Genomic DNA, 13,902 nt, shown 5'->3' with positions numbered 1-13,902 from the left:
AAATAAAACTGCATGCGAGAATTACAGAGGTATTTCCCTATTGAGTGTTCCTGGCAAGATCTATGCAAGTATACTTGAGAAACGGTTGAGAAGAATTGTAGAAGAAAAGCTTGGTGAAGAACAAGCTGGATTCAGGCCAAATAGAGGCTGTCAGGATCAGATCTTCACTTTACGACAAATAGTCGAGAAAGCATGGGAATATAACAAAGATCTGTATATTTAAGTTTTGTCGATTTGGAAAAGGCATATGACAAGGTGCCAAGAGAGAAGCTATTCAATACACTGCAGTTATATGGTGTCAATGGGGCATTATATCAAGCAATACTTAGTCTTTATCTGATTTGCAAGTCAGCAGTTACAATTGAAAGAAGTACAGCAGGAAGATGGTTTAATGTTAAATCTGGTGTGAGACAAGGATGTACATTATCCCCTCTGTTATTCATTATCTATATGGATCACATTATGAAGGAAAGTGGTATTAAACATGATATCAAAATTGGAGATGTTAATGTCAGTTCTTTGCTTTATGATGATGATGTTATACTTCTAAATAAATCTGCTACAAGTTTGCAAGATTCCCTGACTAAATCGAATAACTGTTGTAATAGATATGGTATGAAGGTCAGCAATAAAAAGACAAAAACAATGAAAATAGGTAGAATTGTTGAAAATGTCAACTGTGTTGTGAACAGAGAACCTGTAAAACAAGTAAAACATTTCAGCTACTTAGGCACGATTTTTAGTGAAGATGGTAAATTAAATATGGAAAAAGACAACAAAATCAAAAGCTGGTATGGTAGGAAGTCAAATGAATAAATTCATATGGAATAAGAGAGAAATTAGTCGGAACACTAAATTAGCTGTATACAAGACAGTGTTCAAACCAGTTTTAACTTATGGATCTGAGAGCTGGATCAGAAGTAACACACTTGACCAAAGACTAGAGACCACAGATATGAGAGTCCTGAGAAAGATAATAGGTGTGAACAGATGGCATCAATGGCAATATCATATTAAAAACGAGGATATTAGGAAAGAACTTGACATTGTCAGCATCCAGGAATGCATTAGCAGAGCTAATCTCAGGTGGTATGGTCACTTAAGCAGAATGGGCGAGGAAAGATTAGCAAAACAAGTGTTCTCTGCCAGGTTGGCTGCAAAACGACCCAGAGGAAGACCATGATATAGGTGGATTGATACGGTACAAAGTGCCTTAAACGACAGAAATATAAGATCTGATAATGTTGGAGTCTTGACAAGTAACAGACTGATTTGGAGGAAAATTGTAGATAGGAAGTAAGTAATGATGTAATTTTTTTCATGTAGTACTATCATATCCTGTACACCCCTTGAGGGTACATGGCAGGAATTTGATGATGATGATACTTCTGACTGAGAATAATCAGATCTACACAAAGTCTGTTTTTGTTTTCTTTGCAAATGATTTTCACTCCATATTGTTTAACTATGGAGTTTAAATCATATACTGCTCTTTTCAGGATATGTTCTATATCATCTGAAGAAATGACAAACGAAGCAGAAAAGGCAAGAAAATACGAGGATGCATACAGACCATGAAGAGGTTTAATGTTGAATATCCTAAACTAGGTGGCTTGCCATACTTGCCTACCATATGAATCCCATCAATATAAACACATTAGAAGAAGCATGCTGATTGAGTGATTCATGAATCCTGGTAAAAATGGATGGACTAAGGGTTAGATAATCAAGTAAGTCTGCTCTAGAAATCAAACAGGGGAATTTTTCAAGACACTTCAAGCCTGCAGTAAGTGGGGGTAGTGCTCACAAGAAGATGACATTCACCAAACATCAAAAAATGTTCACAAATATCCATGGCATAGTGGGATTCAAACCTAAAGCCAGCTGTTTGGAGAAACTACATTCTACTCAGCCAACCAACGCCAACAAATTCAGTGACCACACAATAATGAAAACCCACGTCACTCACAAGACATGGTGCCCCTCATTCCTTTTCTTATATATAATCACTGTACATCAAAGGAGATAATTCATTAAAGCAGTAGTGGAAATGGAATGTACCCGCAGCATAAAAGTGGAAGTAAATCATGCTGGGTGAACTAACAAATTTCTTATTAAGATAATAAAGAAAGGGATTACATCTATATGTCCATGATCTGCTTGATAAACTCTTAGATCATCTCATGTTCATTCCAGGAAAGCTTTATATGACCAATAATTGATATACAGGTGTGTTCCACTAAAGAAATACTACTAAGGTTCCATATCATCTATGCAGAACAGTGCAAATAACAAATGATATTACTGATGAGCTCACTTGTCTTTCCTAAGTGGAATGGCTTAAGCTACATCAAATAATATGTGATTATGGCAATGCTCCATACATTCATACATGATTGGCACAGTTCTTTCTTACTACAAACATAACTTGAATATCAAAACTGATCATTACCATTTGTTTTAAACTACAAGAAAAGATAAAAGCAATGATATATCACTCATATTAATGTAACTCCTATTTATTTGAGACAGAGAGAGATTATTTTTATGCAATACTTACTCCAATAATTGAATGCTTGGCATTGCCAATTTCTGTAAGAGCACATAAATTAGATAATAAAGCCGTTTCAGCTTTAAGTGGAGTGTACTTCACAGTTGCTTTAACTTTATCTTGAGACTGTATATCAACGAATGGTTGATATTCTGATTCCAGGATAACAGAATAAGCTGCTTGTAGATCTGCCAAAATACACCTATATGCTTCTTCTAAAATAGGGACATTTTTCACCCCTAGTATGGCACGCTGTAAGGCAAGGACTTCTCGTTGAACCTGAAATTTAATGTTTTGCTTTAATGTCAGTGTTAACTAATTTAGGAATGCATAAGTGAAATTAATTATAAAAAAACTTATTTATGAAATGTAACAATTAAAAACACAACCATTACATCAAAAATCTTTGCAATTTTTTTAATAAATATTTTCTTTTTAGTTTGGTTAGACACTGATGAATAATTTGTTACAAAGACCTAGGGATGACAGGAATTAGCATTATTTAACTTCCTCCACAGTGATAGAGAATGTCTGACAAAATGTGTTATAATTTGTAACAAAACTTACAAACTAACATGTTTTAATTTATTAAACAGAATTTCCATAAATCCCAATTTACTAAACCACACTATAATTATACAAAATGAACTAAAAATACATTATATACAATTTTAGATCATCATTTCATGTCATGCCCATTCAGGGGAGTACACCTTCTTCAGAACATTACTTTTGTTGTTTAGTCACTCTTACACATATCTTACATATTTCTCTATATTTTCTAAGAACACATGCTGACTTACTTGCTAAGATTCTATACAACTTCCTAAGACTTCTATATAACATCTTTTTGAGGACTGTTTTAATTTTGTCTACTACCATGTTATTATTTTTTGATACTGAAAGACACTTAAACATAGTTGCCAGCTGAATGAATCCATTATTTCTTCACACTGCCACTGGGTCTCCAAAGTTGGTTGCTATTTTAAAACTTTTACTTCTTCTGTACTAATTATTATATCTTTCAGCCAACATTTCAAATCTGACTTCTTAAAACTTGCTTATAAATCTGTCTTTTCAATATAACTCTACCTTTTATTTCACTCAGATCGAGTCCCCTGTTTAGTCTAGTAAACACTATATAAATAAAATTGCCATGCCAGTTTCAAATAACACATCCAGTTAGCCTTTATCCATTCTGCAAAGGATAAGCTTAATTCTATTGAACATTCTGGAGTGTATAAAATTCAACATGCCTGCAAAGCCTACTTTATTCTGCAAAGGATAAGCTTAATCCTATTGAACATTCTGGAGTGTATAAAATTCAACATACCTGCAAAGCCTACTTTGAAACCAGATCTGTTAAATTCCTTGAAGAACATAAAAACTATATATCCTATCATTGGTATGGCAAGTCAGAACTTGCAGACCATGTTCTGAATATCCCTTCATTCATTATTTTATGCAATAAATTAAATGAAAGTGACTATGCTGCCCCAAAGTTGAAAGAAGCCTAAGGATGATTTTGCCTTCAACATCAGCTATGACACATTTCCCTAACCTCAATAGATGTGATTGCTTTAATCAGTGAAAAATCTAGAAGACAGTCATTCTAAGACCACATTTAGTCTAACTTCTCTGAATTAAACTGGTTTTGTCCAGCTAGAGAGGGTTCCCACAAGAAGCCATTAGGTTGCTCTTTAGCTACAATTTGAACTGTTTCTGCGAACTAGTTCAATGCTGTTGTAATATTTGTGAGGTCTTCGTAATTGTAACAATATGGGAGGGCTGTTCTCTGTATATCTTAGCTTATATATATTTCTTTAACTTGATATTCTTATTGTTCTATCTTAAGTATAATTTTTATTGCCTGGGATCTCCAGATATTTATTTGATTGAAGACTGCACCTCTGAAATTCTGCTATAGGCAAAAGAGTTTTTATATCCTAGTAGATCAATTAATGACTTATATCCTATTTTAGCCAAGGTTTGCAGTCATGGCAAAATTTACTCATAAATCACTACTAATCATTGGGGTTCAGCTATCAGGTCCGAAATAGTGTTTTTTGGATTGGTGCATTGCAAAAAGATTGAATCAAACAACTATTTTTATCAACAATAACAACAAGTTTAATTTCTGATCAAATAATCATACGTATCACTTGAAATCACAAGATTCATTTATGAAAGGTAATTCTTAGTCTTTCTCAATCACTCAACTTGGTTTCTATTAAATTCTCTCGCACTTACTTAGTTGGACCTTCAACAAGCATACTTTATAATACAAATATCAGGAAGTTATACCTATAACATGAAATCATTAGTTGCGCTTGACATTCCTAATTTAGCATCAATCAAAATACAACATACATGTATACAAATATATCTCTCAGAATCTCATTCCTTTTAAACACTTAATCATAATCTAGGCAATTATATTTATACAATCCATCTCATTGAGTTTCATACATTCCAATGATACAATAGCAGGAACATACTCTATCACAAAATTCAATCACAAGTACGCATATAATCAATTAAAGAAATTTCAATAGCTCAATCTTTTCTCCAAGGGAAATTAACTGCGCTAATGCTTCACTCATTTGCGATTACACACATTTACGAGAAATATTAACACTCTAAATACCATCTCCTTAAACTAGATAACCTTAGATAATCTAAATACTATCTCTTTAAACTAGACAATTTAACAGTGCGATAGGGAATTCTTTCTTAATTCATAAACAATAAATGAATATGTAGACTCACATGGGTCTCTTCCTATCTTGTATGTGTCTTCCGTCCTTCTTTCCTTATTCCGGCGCTTGAGTGGGGTTTCTCTCCTCTCTTCCGTGTTTTGGAATTCTCCTCGAAGCGACACCGGACACCGATGAATAGTCGTAGCAGCAGGGGGGATATAGGGTAGGCGTTCCGGCTTCTTGAACTGCCCGGAAAAGGATTTCTGCATAGGCCTGGTCACACTTATTCGACTACAGGACCTTTACAGCAAGATTTCTCCTTAACTATCGCCTTCAGATATCTTTGGCTGTGACTGGAACGACATCAGTGGATGGGTCTCTCCGCCCTCCCCTCCGGAACTTACACCTTGGATCCTCTCTCGTGGATGGTTCACTCAGGATGAAGAAAAGGAAGCCCTTCTTCTTCGAACCAACCCTTTTATACACCAGAGTCCCTGCACCTTTGATTAAGTTTTTGGGACCCCTAGCGTGCCCGTGCGAGTCTTGCTAGTAGTTTGGAGAACCCTGTATAATGTTTCTCGAAAATTCGCCGACCATCTTACTTCCTCCCTTTACTGACTTAATCTTGCCTATGGGCCTTTCTTTTTGATTCGCGCCATGCCCTTTCAATATTGACCTTGAAGGTCACCTGCAACGGGTCTTGCAAACAATCTTCAAAAGACATGCCGAATTTCGGGCGATGCTCTTGGTTTCAATACTTCTACATCCCTTCTTAAACAATGAGCAAGTTAATGTGCTTTGGGCTTATTTATACAGATAGCTTTACATAGAGAAATAAAATATACATTTGTACAAGAAAATTCAGGTGAACTCATTCTGTAGAAAGTCGATGTTTTAGATAATTTATTTTGGGAACATCGAATTTTTACACTGTGTGTGTTTTATAAAAGTTGTAATTTGTGATTTGAAGATGTCGTTTTGAAATCAAGAAAAATATTTTTAACTTAATAATAAATAATTTTTATTTTGTGGTTCTGGCATCATTTATACCATTCAAAACTGCTACAAACATACAATACATGATCAGTCAAGCAACTGTCACACTTCGACTTCCTTAAGGAAAAAAAAGTTCATTGCCAACCTAATTTTGAAGAAATTAATATATCATGAGCTGAGAAATGATACAGAGTCACAATATCCTATACTCAATATGCAGTGAACAGATTTTAAGTTCACTAAAACTTTTACACAAGAATTGCGACAAAATATTTTAATGTAATTCAAGAAGACTACATTCAATTACATGGAAAAATAAAGGTATAAAATACTAAATGTGTACAATGTGTTCTGACAGAACCTGTTACAACTTACACATGCACACAAAGATCAGATTCCAATTAAGTCTAACTACAATGTTTTAAAATTAGAAATCATTTCTAAATGACATTGCTATTAGGAACTTTTAATCTCACTACTCAGTTTTTCAAAGTTAAAATTAAAAAATTAGAACACAAATATAGATTGCCCACCGATTAGAGATCCTTCGACACTTCTGCGCATGTCAGAAAAAGGAGAATCCATTCTGATAATAGGGTAATCAGTCTGTATTGTGGGATGAGTTGTTTATTATTACAGGTCGGAAAATTAACTTCTCTTTTATGATTATTGTAGTTAACTATGTTGCTTGTATAACAGTTGGAAAATTTTACCTATAAAGTACATGATTTTGCGTGTTGGTGACCAATTCGTACGTCCTTCATTTCTTTCTCTCCTTCAGCATGAATTGACTATTCTTGGCAAGACGCCAAGCAGAGACCTACAAATGGTGGGTGAACTATACCCCAAGTAATTCTTTTATAACTTATAATTGACCTTTGAACAAAGCAGAAGTTAGAGGTGCCGACCCTCCTATGCAGTTCAAAAATATGTGTATAACTTTTGACTCTCTAAAAACTTAACTACTAAGAGCCTACTGTTGACTGGAAGCCTTATTGATAACATAAACAGTTGATTAACACATATTTTGTATGTTATATGTATTATATACTGTATTCTTACAATAAAGTAAGTTACAGAAAAGAAAATGTTATTAAGAAAATCATAAGGAAGTGAAAATACATCTAGATAATGTACTGTATATATCAATACTGTAAGTTTACATGTCTGTTTACAAAATGAATCATCTGTCTATCCATACCTACATCAATACTGCCTTATATGATACAAAATACTATAGATGTTATACGTATTACTAACACTAGACGTCAAAAATGAAAAGATAATGTGAAAAAAGAAATTCATATTTATTTACAGGTATAACGATTCACGCATTGATAATGAAGAAGCAGCAATGTGATTGTTGTTATGGTAGCCTAGTGCAATCGACACGAATGCTTCGCAGTAGCCTAGCCTATACACTAATGAATGAATTGCTAGAAAATTTTATTTTATGCAAGTCAATTAATTAATAACAGTTAATTTTATCGGTTATGATTTAATACTGCATCTTTACGTTTCTTTACATTTCTCTCTACTGTGAATGGCACCATGTATGGTCTGTAAGCTTTTTTGTGTGAGCAAGTTTTGATAAAGTTTAAATTTTTATAATAGATTTGTATATTTTATGGTAGTAAATGATAAAAGACTAGTATCTACATATATTTTATGCATTCATAACATAACTTTTTCTTAATTTTTTTAATATTTCTAGGCTACATGGTTTGTCTGCAAGTTTTTTCAAATTATTACACATCTTCAAAAGTTTTTCCAATATATTTATTCAAAAAAATCTGCTTCTAAGTGGACTACGCAGTTCAAGCCCACATTCTTCAAGGGTCAATAGTACATAAATCTAGTTTCCTATTTTTGTAATTCATGAGACACTTGGGGTCAAAATATGAATGCAAGCCATATGACCCACAACAGCTATCATTCCTTCTCATAAACCCATCTCACACTAGGTCCACTAAACACTTCGCCAAAACAGGCAATCTATTTCATTCACTTACTGCTTTGAAAGTTTTAGCTTTTACACCTTCCTTAACTGCCACAGAAACTTAACTTTAGAGCTTCTGTAGTACTCTCCACAACCTTCCATAAATGAAAAACTCCATTATCTTCTAACACCTTCGGTAGTTTACAGGCCTCTTTCATATCACCCTTCCTCCTTCTGCTTGCCAGTGTCTGCAGTGCACACACTCTCATAATCTATACTCCATAATCCGGATACTATGTTGGTGACTTGTTTGCATCCTCTACACAGCATCTTCATCCTCTTGGAACCAAAGAAACTGGATTTGTCCTTAGTAGTTCATGTCACATTGTATCAAGGCCTTCTAAAGAGCAAAATGACCTACTCATTGTCAATATCTGTTTCAGCTTCAAAATTATCCCCTGATTGGTATTTGCAATCCTTACTATATGACCTTTCAACATCTAATCTACCTGCTTCAAGAGTCTTATCTTCTTCAGTATCTCCAAGAATAATCCCACCATCATATATGATGTTAAAAATCTCATCTCTCCAAAGTGCATAACTTTATTTATTAAAACTGTAAATAACAGCCATTGTCATTTGCAATAACATCATTATAAAATATGAGCAAACTGTACAGAAATGACCTCCCCCCCCATTTGGTAAATGCATGCTGTTCCTTGCAAAGTACAGCTCATCTATTTCTGTATGCAAGTTCTTACCAACTTCTCTAAAATTTTCACCACCACTGCAGATATACAGATAGGTTTGATAGATACATCATCTTGCACCACCACCACCCATGGGATCTTTCCTGAGCTAAGACTCAAATTACAAAACGATCAAGAACCTAATTGGCTCAGCTGAACATTCCCTTACATATGTAATAACTTTCATGGATGGGAATCACCTTCCTTCCTGTTTTACACTTACACATAGATCCACAGCACACCATGAAGGCTTTAAAAACCAGAAACAACAGAACAGGATAGTTAATCTTATTTCCATACTCTCCTATGTCAGTATACTGAGTATGTCCTTCTGACTGGTTTGCCTGTTTGAACAATGAAAATTCTGAGGGCTTTTTTGGGGGGAGAGGAAGATCTGCTGCCTTAATGTGAGATGCTAACTCACTTTGGAATGAAAATGTCAGATAAAATTTTTTCACATCCTAGATGAGAAATGAACCAGTCTTTTCAACCAAAGGGCATTGCTGAAATCAACTGAGCTATGGAAGCATGAAAATCAAATAACATATATATTACTTAATTTATTTTTTATTTTAACATAAATGAATTAAATCACAAAAATATGAACAGGTGGCCATCACCTAAGTGTGTTTCATATGCCTACTACATATAGAATTAGTAGGCAAATATTTAGGCTTATGTGCTGGTTTAACAATTCTCAGAGGTAAACATTAAAAAGGCTAAAAATGTCACCTCTTAAAATAATTAAAAAACAAAAACTGTTTCGTTCTTCCCACCTCTCCAGATATATGGATTGCCTAAAATTTATAAACCTAATAACCCTCTTCATCCCATTGTGGATGCGACTGACTCCATCTAAGTTAGACAAACAGTTAACTAAATCTTTAACCCCACTTACATCAAAAATTCCATCATTTGACTTCTTTAATTCAAAATTTTGTTTCAAATAATAATGATGGAAGTTTTTCCACTTGGTTATACTATCAATTAAAAATACCAAGAAATTATATACTTGGTTTAATCCTTTATCCAAGTGTAAACAAACAAGTTTGCACCTGCACTATTTTCAGGACTGGGGCAACTCATATAAAAGAAGCTAATGACTTCACATCACTTGCCTTAGTATCCTATAATGCAAAACACATCTCCTTGCAAACATGTGTAATGCTATGCGTTATGGGAACGGTCACTACCCAAATCGGTTTCAACCTTTATTGAGGTCTCATCAGTGCGAGCCAGACCAAGAGGTGATACTAATCCTTATATCTTATAAGGCATGGCTTAAAGGGGCGAAGCAAGAATGCTTTTCATCTTCCCCGTTATCTGTCGAGGACAGTGTAGGGATAAGGTGTTATTGAGCTATCAAAGCTCTGATAATGGCAGGAGGGTAACAGCAATAGCTGAGCCTCAGTTAGAACTTCATTGGCTACAGCAATGCCATCCATTACCCTCCCAGGGTTTCATCCTTCTCCAATACCAATTCAAGTGATACTAATGTTGAAGTAATGCAAAAGTCGTATTTTCATATACAAGTAGCCTAAAGGTGTCACAGCTTATTATTAAAATACTCTGGATTAGAGAAAGTTGTTGGAGGTTTTTCCACTTGGTTATACTATAAATTAAAGATACCAAGGAATTATTATACTTGGTCTATTCCTTTATCCAAGTGTAAGCAAACAAGTTTGCACCTCGGCTATTTTTTCTCCCATTGATGAGACCTCAATAAAGGTTGAAACTGGTCTGGGTAGTGACCCTTCCCATAACGCATAGCATTACACATGTCTGCAAGGAGATGTGATTTGTTATGGTATGCTAAGGCAAGTGATGTGAAGCCATTAGCTTCTTTATACGAGTTTACGAGTTGCCCCAGTCCTGAAAATAGTTCAGGCACAAATTTGTTTGCTTACACTTGGATAAAGGATTAAACCAAGTATATAATTTCTTGGTATCTTTGATTCAAATAATAATGGTATTATGAGGAACTCAGACGTCATCTTTTTATTTACCAATATCTCCCTTTCTGACACTTTAGTTTTACTGAAAAATACCTTTTCCTTGACATCACTGATCTCTTCAATTTTGTCATCCATGCAAGCTACTTCTCTTAGAAGGGTACCATATATAAACAGAGGAGAACAGCCATGGGCTCTCCCCACCAGCCAATTGTTATATGGAATATTTTGAAAAACAATCCCATGATAAATTGCCATTTTCAAACCTCTTCTTTTTCTGCCTAAGATATATTGATGATGTGTTCCCTATTTGGCCATGTGTCTCAGACACAGATACCTTCCTCCTTCACCTCAATAGCCAGCAGCACAGAATGCAGTTCACAAAAAAATAAAATAATAATAATAATATATATATATAAAAACCTACTAACACGGTTTTGCATTACCCTCCCCTAGACAACATGATGTTAACAGAGCCTCCAACCTCTGTTCTACCCAGGCTTTCCTTTCAGCTGAATTCTCTTTTATTTGCCAGACCTTCCTGTCTATTAATGCTATTACCATTCCCTATATCCAAGACACCTCAGAAAAAATAGCCAGAACTCTAAAGTAATATAATCTCTGGACTGCTTTAAAACCTCGTCAGAAGCTGGCCCTTATCCACTCTCTTAAGGATCAATTTTACTCCACTTCTGTTCCAGGTGTTTACAAGGTTCCTTCTTCTTCTTACAAGTTATCATATCATGGTCAAACTAGGAGATCTGCCAACATCCACCCAGAAAAACAATGAAATATGTCTGTCATTATAACTATGGTTAGTCAGCTCTAGATAACCATGTCTTGGATACTTTGCTGTGCAAATTTTAACTTCACTGCAAAAAATATAAACTTGAAATATTTTTCTTAGAATTAAGAGCCGGTTCGAAAAAGGAACCTAATCTTAAGAAATATAATTGTGTTAAACTTCCCAAGATTTGAGAAACTTGAATTCTTAGGCCTTATACTTGTTTGTTTACACTTGGATAAAGGATTAAACCAAGTATATAATTTCTTGGTATCTTTAATTTATAGTATAACCAAGTGAAAAAACTTTCAACAAGAAGAGTTAATATTTCATGCTTTCAAAGCTTAAACTAAGTCTGCAGTGATTTGAGACACATGATATCACTGTATTTCAAAATTTTACATGCATTAAACACCTATAATATAATATAATACAATTTTTTTTAGAGTTCTTCAAATTTGCTGGTCATACTAAGATCACATTAAGGTTACATGAGCCATAAGGAACCTTTTTTTTTTATTTTTTAATCAATGTAGTGATGGTTAAAAAATTGAATAAAATTTATTCGCTACAAATAGTGATGAACTTACATTAGAAAAATATTCAAACAATAAATAAATATTTACCATCTGATAAGGTGAAAATCGAAGACACTGGCATAATGAAGATGAAGAAAATATGTTTGTCACAAATTCTAGTGGCAAATTATTATTTATTTCTCTCACAAATGATGACATAAGATGAATTACAGATGTAATGTGACTTTCTGTCATGAAAGATGGTGGACGGGATTGTAAAATATTGATATATGAGATGAGCTGATCTAACGCTTCAACTGAATGGGACTGGATAAGGCCAAGAAGTAAGCACAAACATTCATTAGCTGTAATAGAAATAAAAAAAAATAACATACTGTAAAGCTGATTTGTTTTATCAGTGAATTTAATAGCTTTATTTCAAATACAGAAAAATTCTCCTGCTATTCGTATAAAATGAATTATTTGGCATTCAACAAATGTCACTGCAATAATTACAACTTTTAATAGTTTATAATTTAATCACTGATCTCAAAATAAACAACATTTCCATGTAATGCCAGAGTTAACAAACAATATCCAATAAGAATGAAAAATGGATTGTGATGCTTATCATGTCATGGCAACAGATAAATGAGTAATGCACACTGCTATGTCCATAGCAATGCATATTTGCTATGGAAAACACTCAAAGAGGAATGGTATGAGAAACATGAAAGCTTATTGTACACATTATATCAAGATAACTAAGGCTAGGAGGCAAATGTATAATGAATTATGTGCATGCTGGCTAATTTGCATGTTCTGGTGAATGGAAGAAACCTAACATACTAAGAAAGAAAACCCAAGCCACCTCCTACATGAGAATGGATAATTCAGCTTTCACTGAAAGTTTTATATAGGTTTCTCTTGTAGCAGGATGGAAATCAAATATTTTGGGTGCAAACAGTATCATTACTGCCAGCTAGAGCTAAAACTGTATTAATTGTAAATGGCATTAATATTATTATTTTATAGTTTATTTTATTTATTTTTTCCCCCTCTTTCTTTTGTGCCCTGAGTCGTGGCATTTATAGGGAGGCATCATCACTCTAAAGTGATGATGCCTCCCTCTATTTTCTCTTTCACTTTCTAAGAATTTGCATTTGTTAAATATACAATAACAGTGCAATAGATAAAAGGATAGAAAACATCCACGTGTTGTTTGTTTCCATTTCATTTCAAATAGCTTTCTCTCCATAAGACAGTGAGTGAGGGAGATACTGTTGATACTGAAATCAAATTACTGTATGAAAAGTGAAATAGCAACCATATTATACCAACTGCTTGAGGACCATGCACTAAGCAGTATATAATTTTCAATCCAAAGGGGTTTGCTTCTAACAAAGAACAGTTTAAAGTACAACAAAACTGAATTTAGAATATAATTGACTATGCTAAAAGCCAGAATATAAGACTGAATTAAAAGAAACCAGAATGTTTCATTTATTTAAGAAAAATGACAAAGTGAATAATTAATTATAGGGGGAAAAAAAAAGAACTTTAGTTCGATATAAAGAAAGAAAATAGGTAATTATTAGCAATTTCATATATTAAGAGTCTTCAGGTAAGCAAACATAACTTGAATTACATTATATTCAAACGACTTTGAATATAAAAGAAGAATATTATAATAAAAGAATATAAAAGTTCATTT

The 13,902-nt window shown here is 33.8% G+C and overlaps 1 protein-coding gene across 1 annotated transcript in view; it reads right to left on the bottom strand.

The window, feature by feature from the left end:
* The window catches only part of nonC (serine/threonine-protein kinase Smg1), a 1,124,353-nt gene that overhangs the window by 964,823 nt on the left and 145,628 nt on the right, over window positions 1–13,902 (bottom strand). The window contains exons 9-10 of the mRNA XM_090398044.1: window positions 12,297–12,553; window positions 2,561–2,830 (exon numbers count right to left, since the gene is read on the bottom strand). Coding sequence (XP_090254170.1) covers window positions 2,561–2,830; window positions 12,297–12,553 — 527 coding nt within the window. The remainder of the gene's footprint in view (window positions 1–2,560; window positions 2,831–12,296; window positions 12,554–13,902) is intronic.

The sequence above is a fragment of the Typopeltis vanoorti genome, chromosome 9 (genome assembly GCF_054136105.1).
Source record: "Typopeltis vanoorti isolate ZY-2024b chromosome 9, IOZ_Tvanoo_1.0, whole genome shotgun sequence".
Lineage (NCBI taxonomy): Eukaryota > Metazoa > Arthropoda > Arachnida > Uropygi > Thelyphonidae > Typopeltis > Typopeltis vanoorti.
Note: the sequence above shows the minus strand (reverse complement) of the source record. Positions and strands in the feature narration are given on the sequence as shown.